General features: G+C 51.3%; 2 protein-coding genes across 9 annotated transcripts; both read left to right on the top strand.

Annotated features, from left to right (window-relative positions):
- The first annotated feature begins 43 nt into the window (after window positions 1–43).
- Atosb (atos homolog B) lies at window positions 44–11195 on the top strand. 7 transcript variants are annotated; one of them, XM_026379670.2, is made up of 10 exons: window positions 4593–4840; window positions 7601–7744; window positions 7982–8648; window positions 8763–8950; window positions 9085–9143; window positions 9335–9440; window positions 9566–9724; window positions 9935–10003; window positions 10087–10262; window positions 10361–11195. In XM_026379670.2, the coding sequence occupies exons 3-10, from the start codon at window positions 8057–8059 to the stop codon at window positions 10512–10514; spliced, it is 1503 nt and encodes a 500-aa protein (XP_026235455.1). In that variant the 5' UTR covers window positions 4593–4840; window positions 7601–7744; window positions 7982–8056; the 3' UTR covers window positions 10515–11195. The 7 variants fall into 7 exon arrangements, with proteins under 7 accessions (XP_026235417.1, XP_026235448.1, XP_026235426.1 ...); XM_026379632.2 differs by lacking the exon at window positions 4593–4840 and adding an exon at window positions 44–169 and having other exon boundaries at window positions 7982–8950; XM_026379663.2 differs by lacking the exon at window positions 4593–4840 and adding an exon at window positions 446–467 and having other exon boundaries at window positions 7982–8950.
- Window positions 11196–12560: 1365 nt separating this feature from the next.
- Stoml2 (stomatin like 2) lies at window positions 12561–15833 on the top strand. 2 transcript variants are annotated; one of them, XM_026415074.2, is made up of 10 exons: window positions 12561–12677; window positions 12910–13047; window positions 13507–13606; window positions 13743–13801; window positions 13893–13994; window positions 14153–14287; window positions 14419–14563; window positions 14683–14762; window positions 14990–15118; window positions 15545–15833. In XM_026415074.2, the coding sequence occupies exons 1-10, from the start codon at window positions 12633–12635 to the stop codon at window positions 15680–15682; spliced, it is 1071 nt and encodes a 356-aa protein (XP_026270859.1). In that variant the 5' UTR covers window positions 12561–12632; the 3' UTR covers window positions 15683–15833. The 2 variants fall into 2 exon arrangements, with proteins under 2 accessions (XP_026270859.1, XP_077654029.1); XM_077797903.1 differs by lacking the exons at window positions 12561–12677; window positions 13507–13606 and having other exon boundaries at window positions 12964–13047.
- Window positions 15834–16758: the final 925 nt, after the last annotated feature.

The following is a 16758-nucleotide window of genomic DNA, read 5'->3' as shown; positions in this document are numbered from 1 at the left end:
GCCGGCTGACCAAAGCCCCGCCCCTCTAGACCTGTCATCACAGAAGCCGCACGTGGCTGGGGTGGGAACTCAGGCGACCTGCAGCCATCACTTTGTCTCCTTCGTCATCCATTGGGGCCTCCGCCGCCAATCAGAGGCAGCGGATCCGGGCTGGAGCCTGAGCGCCTGGGTGAGGCCAGAGAAAGAAGGGGCGGGCGAAGAATGCCTCAGAGATCGGTGGGGGCTGGTGGTGGAAGGGGTCTGGCGGGGATTCGGCCAGGCTGGACTACTCTGAGAGGGAAGGTCTGGGTGACAGGCGGAGAGACTAAAAGGAGGCGGAATCAGGGTGGGGCCTGGGGAAAGCGGAGGATCCTGGGGAAATGCAAAGAAGACGAGAAGGGGGAGGGACCATGGAGGGCGGGGCCTTGGTTACAGGGGAGGAGCCTGAGGGATTAAAGAAACGAGGAAAGGGGACAAGCCCTGGGAAGGTGGGAGCTGGGACAAGGGAGAGGGTGGGCCGGCCTGTTGTGGGGGCGGAGCTCTGGCCAAAGTGGGGAGGTTTGCAGGCCGAGGCTGCAGCTAGAGCTGCTCAATTACTGCCCCAATCTATTACCTCCTCAAGTGCAACGGGACCCACGGAACTACAGGTGTGGGGCGGGGTACGCGAGAAAGAAGAGACAAGGACGAGGGTGCGCTTGGCCAGACAGGAGGTGGGCGGGGGGGGGGCACCGTTAGGGATGAAGAGAATCTGGAGATTGCTATGGGGGTTGGACGCGGAGTTAGGGGAGCAGTTAAGGCAAGGAGGCATTATCCAGGGACCCATGTGGGGGAAGGGCGAGAGTGCTTTGTGGAGGTGGGAAGCACAACGTTAGGGGGCGGGGTCGCTGTCTGATGTGGAGAGTTAATGGGGATACATGAGGGGGAGGGGATTTGGAAGACCTTTAGGGGAAGAGGACTGGTGATGGAGAAGCACTGGTGGTCCAGAGTGTGGAAGGGTCTGAGGGGGCTATGTGGAGGAGGAGGGGATGCGCCTGGGAGCACTGTGTGAGGAGAAGGGTTGTAGGCCCAGTCGAGACGGGAGAACCACGACAGGAGAACCACTGGTACTTTTAGAAAGTAACAGTCTAAGGCATTGTAGGGACTTCAGGAAGACACTTGTGTTTTGTGTTCTAGGGGTGAGGGTGATGGATTTAGCTGGGGTTGAAGAAACTAGTTTGTAGTGCTCCTGGCTGCTCAATTCCTATCTTATGGCCTGGGCACTAGAGAAGCAGCCAGATCCGGCTGCTACCAGGTCTTATGTGACTGTCTTCTTAGTCTATCTTGGATCTGTGGGGCTGAGACAGGGATTTCTTCCCCTAGCTGATGTCCCCCGGAGACCCTTCCCCCATGGGGTTTCTGTCAACCCCCAACCCTAGTTCCTGTTCCTCCCAGAAGCCTGCCTTGGTCTCTACCCCCCTCCCCCATTTTGCCCTGCCCTTAAGCTCTTGGGTGTGCTCATTTCCCACTTCCTTCCTCACCCTGGGGCCTGGCCTGGTCCTTGCCCTGCCTGGGACTTTGTACTCCATGACCAGAGACCACAGTAACCAGCAATAAGGTTCAGATCCCATCCCACTACTACCACCAAGGTCTCTGCCAACTGATTTAAAAGTGACTGGTAGCCACATTTTACTGCTTGTCAGTAACTGATTTTCCCCATCCTTGTCCTTCCTCTGGGTGAGGAATCCTAGGGCCCTCAGGAATTCTGGGCTTCTCTGGGAGGGAGGGAAGAAGTAAGGAGTACTGAGGATCTTTGATTTGTCTTTTCAGGGGTAGGCTGCTATTGTAAGCCTAACCTTGGAAGGGATGTGAGGTTCCAGCCTCAGCTAGGGGAGGAAAAGGGAGTGGCTCCCCATACTCTTGGATTGGAAATTGTCAGAAGTAGGACCTAGTCCTCTTGATGGGGGGGTTGGGGGAGCTCCTCTGCTACCTTATGGGGACTTGAAATAATGCCAGAGGTCTTTTTGCTTCTGCTGGCTGGGAGAGGGTGGGAAAGGGCTGCTTTCCACACCGTGACTGAATGAGTGTGACAGTATTGCTGAAAGGGGCCCTAAGCCAGTCTTCCATACAACCACCCCGTAGCTGAGAGACTGGCTGGGGCGGGGGGCTGCTGAGGCCAGACAAAGCTGTGGGTAGGGTGGGGTAAAGGAGGGCAAACTGAAGCCTTTTGAAGAGGAACTGATTGCTATGGCAACACTGCTTCCCAGACAGTCTCTCAGAGAGGGCGGGCCTAGGGTAGACTCACACCAGCTTCCTCAGGACTGGGGCATTTTGTGTGAGTGGGTGGGGCGTGAAGAGAAAGGGCATCAGTTTGCTGCTGAGGCTGGAGTACATAGCCTTTCTGCTTTGGTGAAAGCTGCAGGGCATTCAGATAATTGGGTTCATCCTCTGAAGTGGACATGAGTGAACAACAGTTATTAGAATTATAAGGCCAGAGTTGTAAAGGCCTTCAGTGGTCATTGTTTATACAAATCCCTCATTTTACAGAGTTGGAAATTTATGGCCAAAGAGACTGATTTCCCAGGTCTCATAGTGAAAGAAAAGGAGTTAGAATCCATATCTGATTTTTATTCACCAGCCCTGCACACACTGTTTTTCTTTGCCAATGTTTATTGAATACCTATTAAGTCTCAGGCCCTGAGATGTTGACCCTAAGAATATGACCATGGACAAAAGACAGATAAGTTTGCTGTTCTCGTGGTGCTTCTATCTAATAAAGGAAAAGAAAAATCGGTATATGTTTGTGAGAAAGGACATAGGTCAGTTTGTGATAACCACTAATTAAAAGGAAAAAAAAAAGGCAAGGTAAATTTTAGGACATAAGACCTCTTGATTCTACCATGCCACGTTTCCCAGAGCATACAGAGGCCTGGAATATCTTTGATACTTCTCCATGAGTTACTGTTCCCTGGCCTTTGTAGGGTATATAAGGCCAGGCCAAATGGTAGTGGAAATGAGGTAGAACAAGATAGGGTTGCTAAGGGATTGTTCCTTTACTACACTGTTCTGTATCTCTACCTGTTTTCCCAGTAAGGTTTTACTCTGCAATTTTGGTCAGGGTGTTAAGAATTTCTTTAATCCTATTCCTTAATATTAGGGAACCAGCCAGCAAGGAAGTCAGTCTAGGGGAATTGGGTTCTTTTTCAGGGCTTTCCCCTCATCTGAGGTAAGGAGAAGGGAGCCTAAAAGAACTGTCACTTGCTTGCCCCCCTAAGTCTAAAGCAAAAAGACCTAATAGGGAAGGACAGCTCCTTTTACTGTCTGGCGATAATCTGATGGTCTTGGGTAGCTCACAATAAAGTAGAAACAAGAACCTAAAGCTTTTCGTTGCCTCTCAACTGTAGAATAATGGACTTTACTTCTTTTGGCTTTTATGTTTGCCTCCTACTTCTGTGGATGACAGAGGAATCTGGACTGATTTCTGATAACCTGTATGACTTCCTGATAAGTTCAAAGGGTGAGCTAGACAGAGCTATCCATTTTCTTAGGTTGCTTCTAGAAAAGGTCCTCTAAAAAGTCTTTGAACACCTAATTCTTGCAGAGGTTTCCATCCTGGTCATTTAAAGAATTGGAGGACAGGGTTAGAGATGCTTTTTCTGCTGCCACTTTACTTAGCTAGATCTGGGATAGGGCCTGGGGCCCAGTGACTCAAGGGGAGGATTGGGAGTTTCGAGGGAGCTGTGAGTCATGAGGATAAGCTCCATCACAAGAGTTGGGCTCATTTCCCTAGCTCTGGGCAGAAGCCCTCCTATCCTGCTTCCTAATGTTCTCTGCTCTTTGAATATGGACTTGTGAGTAAAAAGTGCTGGCAACTGGGATGGGGCAGCCTGATCTCGGAATAGGAGTTCAGAGACACGAAGAATAATACCTAGGTTCCTGAAATTAAAATTTACCCTTAAATCAGGAGTCCTTGGACCCCTCTAACAAAGGCAAAGGAACATAAATTAGCTGTAGGAAAAGGATGAATACCATTTCTCAGCACGGTGAAGATAGGGTATTAAATTAGATCTTCTGCTCTGGCATGAAGCTTCCTGGGCTCCAGCAGTCCTGTGGCTTTGAGCTCTGGTTTGGAATGTGGGGAGAGTAGAGTGGGAATGGGTATATTTGGGGGTAGGGTCTGGTGTAAGAAGAGCAGGTTGATTTGGGGGGTTGTTGAATTGCGTATGTGAAAGCGCTGTGACTTTCTGTTAATCAGTCTCTGAACAGGAAGGATGGGGGAGGAGGGTTGAGAAGTGGGAGGCCTGCACCTTTGAAAGGGTTAAATGGCAGGACAGGAGTTGCTTTGGCAGCTGAGGAGTTAAGGAGATGGGCGGGGCGACCTTGGGTAGGCCTGCCCCCTTATGGACCAATAGGCGTGCACCTACAGTAGAGGGCGTGACTTACACTGAGGGTCGCAGGGAGGCTGGCCTCCTATAAGCCAATGAGCATGGTTGCTGCTCAGGGGGCGTGGTCTTAGGGGGGCGTGGCGGCAGCTGCGGGGGTGGTGGGGCGCTGGGCGGGGCGGGCGGCCCCATCAGCTGGTAGGAAATGGCCTGTGAGTCAGAGGGGCAGCGGAGTCGGCGGCGCGGAGCCGGGGTGGCCCCGGGGAGGGATCGGCGCGGGGAGGGGCGCAACAGCGGCTGGGGGGCTGCGGGCGCGAGGGTCCGCTAGTATTGCACACGAAGCTGATTAGGAAGAGCCTCGCAGAGCAGGGCTCAGCCTGAGCTACCCTTTGTCTGGGTTGGGGGCCCGTGGCAGGGAGGACCGAGGATCGAGGGGTGGGACCGGGACAGGACGGAAGGGCCCGGAGCAGCGGCCACCGCAGCGGAGCCAATTTGGGAGCGGGGTGAGTGTGTGCTAAGGGGAAAGAGCAAATCTCCGAAGCTACAGTAGGTTATGGGGCCTGTCCCAGGGTATGGGGAGGAAAGGACCTGGGAGACTAAGCAAGGGGAGGGGAATCGACCAGAAAAAGGAGTCCAGAAGCTAAGGTGAGTCTGCTTGGCTTAGTTTGGAGGGGTTACTGAGATCTGCTCCCTCTCCTCTAAGTGTGAAGGGCTCTAGGCTGGGGCCAGGGGGTTGGTGAGAAAGCAGAGGTTGACCTTTCTACCCACAGTGGTGGTCTGTAAGAACAATCCCCCAAGCTTGTAGAGACAAAATATAAAATAGCCAGCAGTAGTTCTCTTTGCACAGGATGAGGGTGGAAAGCACATAGGTAGGAATTTTCCTTCCTGTCACCTCCTTAGTCAGAGCAGAAGTGAATATCTTTAACACTGAAGGGAAGGAAGGGGAGAATTAATCTAGGAGCTCTACCTATATCAATACCCACCTCTGTCACCTCCCTGGCCTAGCAGGTGTTTGAGGGTACAGATCCCATAGTATTCTGGGACTTGTTTTTTTTTCTGTTTTGCTCCCTTGGCATGTTGGGAGCTGTAGTCCTTGCTAGCCACAGCCTGGCCCAGCTGTTTGATGCCAGCTGCTGCCCACCCCACGATGGAGGGTGAGGTTTGGCCTACCCTGCCCTGCCCCCCTGCAGTCCTGCCCCATGAGTCAGCTTGAAGCAATGGTCTAGAGCCAGACTGGCTGGGTGGCAGGAGAGTGAATCTTCCAGCTTCTCATTGATGGGGCAGGAACTGCAAGGGGTCTGGGGTAATGAGCAGATGCCAGGCATGCTAGGGTCAAGTAGGGCATCATGTCATCACCTGGCTTCCCCAGGGCAAGGGCTCAGGCAGGCAACTGGGAGACATAGGATGTGAGGGTGCTAAGGAAAAGGCCCTTTCTGAACCTGTATGGCTTGGATGAAGAAATGGATGGGTAGAGATCAGAGTGCACATTGTATCCTTTGACAACACTGCCACTGGTGTTCCACCCTTTCCAGCCATCCCACCCACCACAAGGGACCAGAATTTTCTTAGGTATTTCAATTCTAATGAGGATTTGATGAGATGGGAAAGTGTAGGATGCAATGATGAGAATAATTTGAAAAGGAAAGGTTTTCAATCCCTGAGTGCAAATATCCCTTCTCTCCCCACCTCCCACCTCCCACCCCCCACTTCTGTTGTTGCTGATTCTTCCTGTGCAATTAATCTCTCTGCTTCTCTCATCAGGAAGTTTTCCCCCTGCACTGTCAGGACTGCTGCCCAAATCTCTGGGGCTAGCATTCCACTTTTTTTTTTTTTTTTTTTTTTTTTTTAGATTTTATTTATTTATTTATTTATTTAGTTCTCAGCAGACACAACATCTTTGTTTGTATGTGGTGCTGAGGATCGAACCCGGGCCGCACGCATGCAAGGCGAGCGCGCTACCGCTTGAGCCACATCCCCAGCCCCTAGCATTCCACTTTTTGAGTTTGTCATGTGCTTTCCTCTGTGTTTGGAGATGAGTAAGATAGTGGGGCACAGACATGTCTTCAGGAATCCTGTGGCTGGTCTAGAAGATGCTCATATTTACATGAGGTAGTGACACTCCCATAGGTGAGGTCTCAGATGAGGAAGATTATGGTCTGGGGTAAAGAACAGACTTTCTGTTGTACTTTATTTATTTTAGAGTGCTGGAAACTGAACCCAAGGCCTCATGCATAGTAAGCAAGTGCTATATCTCTGAGCTACATGCCCAGTCCCAGAGCTGATTTTTTGGAAGGGTTGGCATTTGAAGGAGGAAGAATATGGCTAGGAGAGGCATACAAAGGGCCTACCTTGAAGGAGAAAGGGCATTGTAGGTGGCAGGCAGCAAAAGCTACTGCCCAAGGGAGAAAGCTGACCCTGGGGGCTTTCAGCTTGACAGTTTTTTCACCCTAGTATAGGCACCTGAGTGTACACTAGTCCATGGAGATAATCATGCGCCCTGGCAGAAAAGCAGTGGTTTGGGTATAGGTGTTTTTGGGTGTGTGAATCCTGGGGGAGGGGCATGGAGATACTTCTAGTTGCTTCCAGCTGACTGCCTGCTGCTGCCTTATCTCTAGTTCACAGAGCCTAGGGGGAGGGGCAGGCCCTGGGAAGTGTCTTCTGGTGTCCCTTCCTCCCCTGCCACTTGTTTTTGATTGGATTTGTTGTCTCTTGTTAAAAAGAGATTGCTGGGGGAGATTGGGAGTTCAAGGCTATAGGGCTGGCTTTGAGCTGACCTGAGGTTTGTGCCTCTGAGAAGAGTAATGGGGTGTGACAGTCTACAAGAACTCTGCCCTTAGCACTGTGGGGTGCCACTTGTCCTTTTTGATATAGACATATGGGAAAGAGTTGTGCAATTCCACAGCCTTGAGTAAGAGAGCTGAATTATTTCCCTGCCCATCCCCTAGCTGACATGATCTCTTGGATCTTGAGGGTATTTCATTCCCCCTCCAATTCAGGGCAGGAGTCCCCAAGATGGTGGCCCTGACAAATAGTTCATTTTGCCTCATTTCTTAACATCCTTTTTACATTGAACCAAGACCTACCTTTCTGTGACTCCTCAGGTAGCTCAGCTGTACAGCCTGGGTGCTGGATCTGGAGCTTACTTCTGAAGTGCTCATGGTGTGGGAGAATGGTATCCTGGAGTATACTCTATTAGCCCACAATCAGGGAGGGCCCTTACTACTGACTCCACAGATCCTGGTTTATTTCTGTTCTTTATTCAGGGTCCAGCTGAACCCAGGAGCTGCCCGGAATGGTGGCAGTCACCTTGCCAGTGCAGCAGGCATGGACCAGACTGCAAGCTAGGGGAACAAGGCATCAGTCTGGAAGAGGGGACACACATCTAGGCTTGAGGCCCCTTCATCGGGGTAAGTGCCAGAAAGTGGGAGTGGGGAGCAGGTGCAGTAAGAAACTTGAGCTAAATAATGTCATCCTCTCAGAAGTTCTAAGAGTGGCCTCTGTATTCCATTAATCCATCTGGGGATTTGGATACCTTCATCCCCAGGAATTTCTCAAGGTCACTTCTTCAGGTTAAGGGAAGGTCTGAAACTCGGCTGGAAGGAGAAGACTCATTAATTTCCTTGATCTTCTCTTCTCTTGCACAGATGTCCCCAGGCCCCCCAACCCAGGCCCAGCATAAAGGCCGTGTGGGGGGGCCCCCCTGACCCAAGGGGAGCTTCATGCGCCACGTGCAGGCGGAGCCGTCTCCATCCTCAGAGCCAGAGGCTGGCCCTTCACAGCCTCCAGTCAGACAGGGGACCCTCCAGGGTGGCCTGCTCATGGGCTACAGCCCAGCAGGGGGGGCAGCATCCCCCGGGGTCTACCAGGTATCCATCTTTTCCCCTCCAGCTGGTGCCTCTGAGCCTCACAGGGCTCTGAAGCGGCCCGCCCCACCTACTGAGGGTCCCCGGGAGCTGAAGAGAGGCCCTGGGCTGGGGGCCAGAGAGGGATTACCCCCTGAAGAACCATCTACTGTGGGGCTATTGGCCCCAGAGGGACTGGGTCTGGGACTGGGTGTGGCCAGCCAGCATTTCTCCCATCATGGCCTCTGTGTTGTGGAACAGGGAGGTAATGCCACCTCACCTTGGACTTCAGGGGCCCGAAGATCCCCCTGGCTCCCATCAAATGCTTCCTGCAATACTTTGCACACCAGAGACTGGGCTTCCCCAGATCCAGGGGGACAGGGGTCCCTGGGGGAGTCTCCAGGGCCAGCCCCTTCAGGCCAGCTGCACACACTTGACACTGATTTGCACAGTCTTGCACAAATAGGGGGTAAGAGCCCAGTGGCTGGGGTGGGCAACGGGGGAAGCCCCTGGCCTAGGGAGTCCCCTGGCACTGCCAATGGGCACAGTCCCGAGCACACACCCCCTGGCCCTGGACCTCCAGGCCCCTGCCCTACCAAGCGAAGGCTGCTTCCCGCTGGAGAAGCCCTGGATGTCAGCTCTGAGGATGAGGGGCCAGCCCCTCGGAGGCGCCGGGGAACCCTGGGCCACCCTCCTGCTGCCAACTGTTCTGATGCCAAAGCCACACCCTTCTGGAGCCACCTGCTGCCCGGGCCCAAGGAGCCTGTTTTGGTAAGCCCGTAGAGGAGCTCATCTACTCCTAAGAGGATATTTGTGTGATTAATGGTGGAGGCCTGTGAAGATGTTCCTCTAGAGCTTGTGATGAGCTCCTCTCCACCACCTTTCTCAATGTTTTCTCTCAATAGGACTCAAGAGACTGCAGTCCCGTGGGGCGGAGGCTGAAAGGTGCCCGTCGCCTGAAGCTGTAAGTGACCAGCTTCTCCTTCTACCCTATCTGTGAGAGTTGGCACAAAAGTCTGTAATCTTCTTTCTAACACTAGAGTAGGGGACCCCAGAGCAGGAACCACTTGATAGTGGCAAAGGGTGGAGCCGAAGGATATGAGCAGGAATCCCAGAATTCCTCAAGCCAACCCATTGTGTCCCCTCCCCTACCAGGAGCTCCCTTCGAAGCCTCCGGAAGGGACCAGGCCTGCTGAGCCCCCTCAGTGCCTCCCCTGTTCCTACCCCTGCTGTCAGCCGTACCCTGCTGGGCAACTTTGAGGTAGCTCCCCCTGGGCTTTGTGATTGGGGGATCCTGGGAGGAGTGGGATAGTGGAATGTGGTTTGGATGGATAAGGAAAATAATGGCATCTGTCTCATAATGTGTTTTCCCCACTCTAACACCAGGAATCATTGTTGCGAGGACGCTTTGCACCATCTGGCCACATTGAGGGCTTCACAGCAGAGATTGGAGCTAGTGGGTCCTACTGTCCCCAGCATGTCACGCTGCCTGTCACTGTCACCTTCTTTGATGTTTCTGAGCAAAATGCCCCGGCCCCCTTCCTGGTATGACTTGACCTTACACCAAAGTTAGCACTTCAGAAGGAGGAGGGATTGGGGACTGGGCCAGGGGCCCAAAGGTATTCCTTAGATGTTCTTCACCTAAAAGTAAGTCAGGGCTAGTGTGGGAGCGAATCCAGAATGAGATTTTGGAGAGACTGGTATTCAGGGCTTTCCTGGTCCCCAATTTGGTTGATGGCTCTTTGGTTTTCCTAGGGTGTCGTGGACCTGAATCCCCTGGGGAGGAAGGGTTACAGTGTGCCCAAGGTGGGCACCATTCAAGTGGTGAGTGTCCTCTGAGGGATTGGGCATGGGGAAAGAAGAAAACAGCCCTTAGGCTATACCAACTTTGAATATCCTGCCCCCAGACCTTATTTAACCCCAACCAGACTGTGGTGAAGATGTTCCTTGTGACCTTTGACTTCTCGGACATGCCTGCTGCCCACATGACCTTCTTGCGCCATCGCCTCTTTTTGGTGCCTGTGGGTGAGGAGGGAAATGCTAGTCCCACCCACCGCCTCCTCTGCTATTTGCTGCACCTCAGGTAAGGACAGGATCCAGGTATCCCTCCCGTGAATAAAAGAATCTTTCCTGGCTTCTCTAGTTCTGGATTCTTACCTTGATCACACTGTCTTTCCATAGGTTCCGGAGCTCCCGCTCAGGCCGATTAAGCCTACATGGAGATATCCGCCTGCTTTTTTCCCGACGGAGCCTGGAGCTGGACACAGGGCTCCCCTATGAACTGCAGGCCGTAACTGAGGCCCCCCACAATCCACGTTATTCTCCTTTTCCCTGATTGCCAGTGCTCTGAACCTAGGTGGGCCAAAAGCCTGCCCATCCTGCTCCATCCTGGACAGAGTAAACACGTGGAGAAATGGCGAAAATCCCTTAGGATTGAATTAAAGTCCTCACCATGCTCATGCCCAAATTGATTATTTGGGTATTTAAAGCTTCTGATCCTTCCACACCCTGCCCTACTCCGGGTACTCCATGTGCCTGTTCCCTCCCTTGGGTTTCCCAGGCCAGCTTAGGTAGTACAGAGGAACCAGAGCTACCCTGAGATTGTCCCAAGTCCCCAGGCAAGTCATGCCAGCGTTGCCTCCCTGTCCTGGGCAGGGGCCACTTCTTATTTTATTTATTTTTAATTTATAATTTATTCAAATTGGATTGCCTTGGTAACCTCCCAAACCTGATAATTGGCATCATCCTTCCTCCTTTCTCACTCTCAAATATTGCTCCAAACTCAGGAGTTGAAGAGGCTGAAGTGTGGGGGCAGGGAGAAAACTGCTCTTCCTCAGCTGAGGACAGAGGGATTATCCCAGAGGGACTGAGTCACTAGCCAAAGACTCAGCTTCCCCTGTCCTTCCCTGTTACCTTCCCTTCCCCTACCCTTCAATCCATCTTTGAAAGCCAACTTATGTGAGTGTGTGTGTGTGTATGTGTGTGTGTGTGAGCAAGCACAAGCTTGTGTTTGTGATATTTGTGAGAAAAAGAGTGTGCATGCATGCACACACACAGGGGTTAACCACCCCTCACCTGGGGCTCCAGACTCAGTTGTCCCTTTCCTCTTGCCTATATCTCCTTACTTTGGGTCCTGACTGAGGAAGGTGTCCAGGGACAGAGTCAGGGCCAAGGACAGGGATGTCTCCTCTCACCTGGCCAGATTCTGACCCACCTACCTCAGCTGGGATAAGGGGCATCCCTCAAACTCAGTTATGTGGCTCCCAACTACCCTGTTCCCCACTCCAGACTCAGACCCAGCCTCAGCCCTTGACTCCTGGGACATGACTGAGGGGAACAAGCATTTGCTGAAACTTGAAAAAAACAAAAACAAAATGAAACAAACAAAAAAACAGGAAAAATTGTACCTGGTACTTTTTTTTTTTTTAGGAAAATAAAATTTAAAAATAATAAATTCTTGTTTGGAAACTTGAACTAAGCTCTATTTTTGTTTTCTGTTGGAGAGAGGATGTAAAGGGTGATGGAGGGCCTAACTGAAGCTGTGACCCTGCCCTTTCTTCTGGAGTGGAGGAAGCCTGAGCCCATGAAGTCTTGGGCTAAGTCCTGCTGATTCTAGGGGCATGATTTTGCTTTTTTTATTCAGGTAATGAGGGTGCTGGGGGAGAGCTGAACTCTATACTGGTTTTGTTAATGATTTTAGCTCCTCAGAACTTCAGTGCCCTATGAGGATGACAATTATACAGGTTTCTTAAAGGGAGTGCCATAGCATCAGGGATTTGTGCAAGGTGACGTGCTTTAGACGAGGTTGAAGCTTGATGCTGTTTGCTGGACTCTATGGGAGGACCAGGCCTGACAGACTTCTACTGGGAAGAAGTGGAAAGAGCTGTGGTACCTCGGGAAAAGAGGGGAGGGTAAATCTCGGCTCAATCGACAAGCAAAGTTAGGCCCTATTACCATGGCAACGGGAATGGGGTCAGTCCCCAGTGGGAGAGCTGGGCACAACACAGCAGGCCTACCACAGAATGTCACTGTGGCAACCATGGCAACGAGTCAGTTCCAATCCAGGAGTCGCTATGGTAACACACGGGCGTGATTATACACTTTAGAGGGTAAATTGGGTATCAAGTAGGGTTAAAGAACTCGGTAGTAGGTGTTTCTGGGTCACTTGCGAGAGGAAAATAGACTCCATTTCGGCCACGATGCCTCGGATTTTGGACGCCAACTACCAGAACCAGAACAAACCAGCCTCCGGCCCTCTGCGTTTCCCCGGGAACAACTTAAACATGCTCTTCCAAGGAACTCCGATTGGGTGAGCGTGGAGTGGGGGGGAAAAGGCGGCGGAAGTACATCCGGGGGAGTGGAACTGCTGAAGGAAAGCCTCCGGTGAGGGCTTCTGGCGCGGCCTCTCTGCTCCGCGTCTCGTTGGTTCCGGAGGTCGCCGCGGCTGTGGGAAATGCTGGCGCGCGCGGCGCGGGGCAGTGGAGCCCTTTTGCTGAGGGTGAGAATGAGACAACCTTCTCCAGAGGGTCGGGACAGAGATCACCTGGGTCCTCAGCTAGGAAGGAGAGGGTTTCCAATTTTGGGAGAGGACTGGGGTCAGAGGTCATGGGCCCCACGTGAGTCATTCTCCGAGGACCCTTGTGAGTCGAGGTTTAGGGCGATGCCTTCAGGACAGAGGGGCATGGTGCTGGGCCAGCGGGGGTCTCAGCTTACTCTTGTCTTTCCTTCAGAGCGCTGTGCAGGCTTCTGCCCGTCCTCCGCGCCGCGCCTCCTCAGGATTGCCCCGAAACACAGTAGTACTGTTTGTGCCGCAGCAGGAGGCCTGGGTGGTGGAGCGAATGGGCCGATTCCACCGGATCTTGGAGCCAGTGAGAACCTTTTGCGCACCTCGGGGCAGCCTGATGCCTGGATCCCTTGAATGTGGGAGTGATACCTCCTTGGGGCCTGTCTGCACCTTTGGCTCTGAACTCTTGGGACCAATGCTAGCAGGGCCCAGGCTACTGACGTGCATCCCATGTTACCACCTTTTCCTATTACCCTAGCATCCTTCAGGTCCATTCTTGCTACTACCTACTCTCTCAGCCCCACCTGTCCCTACTAGAGATAGCTATTCTCCTGGCTCCCATTCCCTACCTTTCTCTTCATTCAAAGGCCTAATCGTGCATTCGGGTGCTATTAGGTTACTTTACCACTGACATCCCAGGCTTCTGGGGACACCTCTTGGCAGGGGCTACTGCACATGTTTACTCCCTACTTACTCCAGTCCTAGCTTCAATTCCAACTGCATTACCCCCATCCTTCTGAGGATCCATGACTCCTCTTCCCAGGGCTTGAACATCCTCATCCCTGTGTTAGACCGGATCCGATATGTGCAGAGTCTCAAGGAAATTGTCATCAACGTGCCTGAGCAGTCGGCTGTGACTCTTGGTGAGGGTACAGGGTGACACGGGTGCACTGAGATCATTAGGATGTGGTTGCTACATAGATCCACAGCTTAGGAGAAAGAGCTGACTGGGACCTAGGGCTGTGACCTTCATTTTCTCTCCTGCTTCTATTCCTGCAGACAATGTAACTCTGCAGATTGATGGAGTCCTTTACCTACGCATCATGGACCCTTACAAGGTATTTGCCTCCTGCTTTATCCAGTCTTCTGAATTGCCCTCCTCACTAAAATCCTGTACCAAAGCTTTTTACACTTTTCATTCTCCTTTAGGCAAGTTATGGTGTGGAGGACCCTGAGTATGCTGTCACCCAGCTAGCTCAGACGACCATGAGATCAGAGCTTGGCAAACTTTCTCTGGACAAAGTCTTCCGGGTACGTGGATCTGAAGCAAAGTTGGGGTTTGAAGCATGTGCTTGGCAGCTTGGCACTGTCAGTCCTTTCTGGGAAACAAGATCAGACCCAGGCCCTTATTATCTTAGCTCCCTGGTAGGTAGGTTAAAGCTGTGGAGCTTACATCTTTTTCCCTCTAGGAGCGGGAGTCCCTAAATGCCAACATTGTGGATGCCATCAACCAGGCTGCTGACTGCTGGGGCATCCGTTGCCTCCGTTATGAGATCAAGGATATCCATGTGCCACCTCGGGTGAAAGAGTCCATGCAGATGCAGGTAGGGAAGAGGACCTTGGTAATCCAGTCCCAGAGGGACTTAGAGTATCTTCCTTACTGGCATGAGTATAGTTGGAGGTCTTAGTAAGGGTTTCCCCTGGTTTGTTGATAAGGGTTGCTGGGGGCTTCCAGGTGGAGGCAGAGCGGAGGAAACGGGCCACAGTTCTAGAGTCTGAAGGAACCCGAGAGTCGGCCATCAATGTGGCAGAGGGAAAGAAACAGGCTCAGATCCTGGCCTCTGAAGCAGAAAAGGCTGAACAAATAAATCAGGCAGCAGGTGAGCAGAGGGTAGAGGCTGAGGAATGAGGAGGGCATGGGTCTTTGAGAGTTGGTACTGGGACAGGAACTTTGGGGTACTCTGATTTTATGGGTTAAGCTCTCTATCTTTTCTTCCAGGAGAAGCTAGTGCAGTTCTGGCCAAGGCCAAGGCTAAGGCTGAAGCTATTCGCATCCTGGCCGCAGCTTTGACACAACATGTGAGAAATCCTCAGTTAGGAGTGGGGAACAGGAATTGACAATGGAGGGGGTTCTCTCATCCACCGTTGAGAGAAGTTCCTGCCATTCGGGGTCCTATTAAACCAGATTACATAAGCGCTTGTATTATGACTTGCATACCCTCTTTCTTGAAACCTCACCTCCTTTCTCTTCCAATATCCCCTTCTCTAAATCTGTGATCCCTGATTTTATTCCCCTGTGGCTATAGAATGGAGATGCAGCAGCTTCACTGACTGTGGCAGAGCAATATGTCAGTGCGTTCTCCAAACTGGCCAAGGACTCCAACACTATCCTACTGCCTTCCAATCCTGGTGATGTTACCAGTATGGTGGCTCAGGTTAGAGCTGTCTGAAGACCCCAGGGGCACAGAACCCCAGTCCTGGGGGCTGAAACCCTCACTATCAGCACCACTTAACACATCATGGAGATCTTCAGGTTGCCTTGGCCCTTGATTTCTCTTCATTCCTTATAGAGAAGGAATCTCTAAGAATGAGACACTTTCACTCACTTCTGCAGATAAGGAAACTCAAGATACCTTTCTGTAGATACCTATGTTAGAGTTCTGAGGGTCACCCTGCTCTGATAGTTAGTGAGATTCCTAGAGCTGACTTTAAATCCTTAAAGTCTAAGGGTTGAGGGGAGGGGAGAAAGAAAATCCAAGCTCACTAGTCCCAGCCACACCTTTTTCCTTTTAGCCATTGGTAGGTTCGGCTATACCTTCTGCCATTTGTCTTTATGGCTTTTTCTCTATCCCTCTTCTCAGGCCATGGGTGTATATGGAGCCCTCACCAAAGCCCCAGTGCCAGGGGCCCAGAATTCGGTTTCTACCAGGAGTGGCAGAGATGTCCAGGGCACGGATGCAAATCTTGATGAAGAACTTGATCGAGTCAAACTGAGTTAGTGGAATTGGCCTTGGCCAGGGAGTCTGGGGACGGAAGCAGCACTATTAGTTTCTGGCTTTAGTCTCCCTGCCAAGATTTTGGGTTTTATTTTTTTAATTTGAACTTATTAATCATGTAATAAACTCACTAGTGGTATACCAGAAACTGTCCTCTTTGATTGGTAATGAAGTTGGGAAACCCACTGTTGTTTTTCACCCTCTAGTCCTGTCAGCTCTTGGGAACTCATGCTTCCATGAGCAAGAATGAACATCATGTAAAGTGAAATCTGCCTTTCTGTCTTCAAGAGAAACTGGGCCAGGTGCAGTGGCACTCTCCTGTGATCCCAGGAAGTTGGGAGCTGAGGCAGAAGGATCCCAAGTTCAAGGCCAGCCTAGGCAATTTAGACCTTATCTCAAAATAAAGAATAAAAAGGATTGGGGATTTAGCTCGGTGGCAAAGTGCCCTTGGATTCAATCCTCAGTACTGCAAAAAATAGAAAAAGAAACTAGGATAGTATGGAAGGATTAAATCACATGCCTACTGCCAGCTGGGGAGTTAATCTCCCTCCTGCTACATGTAGGGTTATGTGTTTTGAGGCAGGTGGTTAGGGATTTTACACAGGAAAATTGCTCTGACAGGGTAGTACTGCTAAGTGCTTCAAAGGTCTTCAAGGACTGAGGGCAGTTGTAATTCATTTATTCAAAAACATTTAATGAAGTCTACATGTGCCAAGCTCAGTGTTAGATGTGAGTTATAAAAACAACTGCCTTTGATTTCACAGAATCTGAGGTCAGATAGGGAAGACAAACAGACATTGATAGAAAGCCATAAGTGCTGTGTCGGAGGGGCTGTAATATTAAGTAGAGGATTCCAGGAAACCTCATCTAATGCTATATTTGAACTTAGATATAAAGGAGGGAAGGGAAACAGCCATCTGGGCATCTGGAATGAAGCTGACAAAGGAGATTGCAAATGCAAAGATTCTAAGAGCATGCCTGGTTTACAACCATGAGAGCAAAGGAAGGCTGAGGATATGGTATGGTAGAGCACTTGCCTAGCATGTGCAAGGTATTTGATCCTTGGGTTTGATTCCCAG

The sequence above is a fragment of the Urocitellus parryii genome, chromosome 4, assembly GCF_045843805.1.
Source record: "Urocitellus parryii isolate mUroPar1 chromosome 4, mUroPar1.hap1, whole genome shotgun sequence".
In the NCBI taxonomy this organism is placed as follows: domain Eukaryota; kingdom Metazoa; phylum Chordata; class Mammalia; order Rodentia; family Sciuridae; genus Urocitellus; species Urocitellus parryii.
This window is presented reverse-complemented; position numbering and strand designations above follow the sequence as displayed.

What these genes read in the sequence shown, in the direction of transcription:
- Atosb (XM_026379632.2), top strand. Translation starts at nt 8,057, where the DNA reads ATGCGCCACGTGCAGGCGGAGCCGTCTCCATCCTCAGAGCCAGAGGCT. An exon ending in GGCCCAAGGAGCCTGTTTTG is followed by an intron (nt 8,951 to 9,084) that starts GTAAGCCCGTAG and finishes TTCTCTCAATAG; the next exon opens with GACTCAAGAGACTGCAGTCC. An exon ending in GGTGCCCGTCGCCTGAAGCT is followed by an intron (nt 9,144 to 9,334) that starts GTAAGTGACCAG and finishes CTCCCCTACCAG; the next exon opens with GAGCTCCCTTCGAAGCCTCC.
- Stoml2 (XM_026415074.2), top strand. Translation starts at nt 12,633, where the DNA reads ATGCTGGCGCGCGCGGCGCGGGGCAGTGGAGCCCTTTTGCTGAGG. An exon ending in TCCACCGGATCTTGGAGCCA is followed by an intron (nt 13,048 to 13,506) that starts GTGAGAACCTTT and finishes TCCTCTTCCCAG; the next exon opens with GGCTTGAACATCCTCATCCC. An exon ending in ACAAATAAATCAGGCAGCAG is followed by an intron (nt 14,564 to 14,682) that starts GTGAGCAGAGGG and finishes CTTTTCTTCCAG; the next exon opens with GAGAAGCTAGTGCAGTTCTG.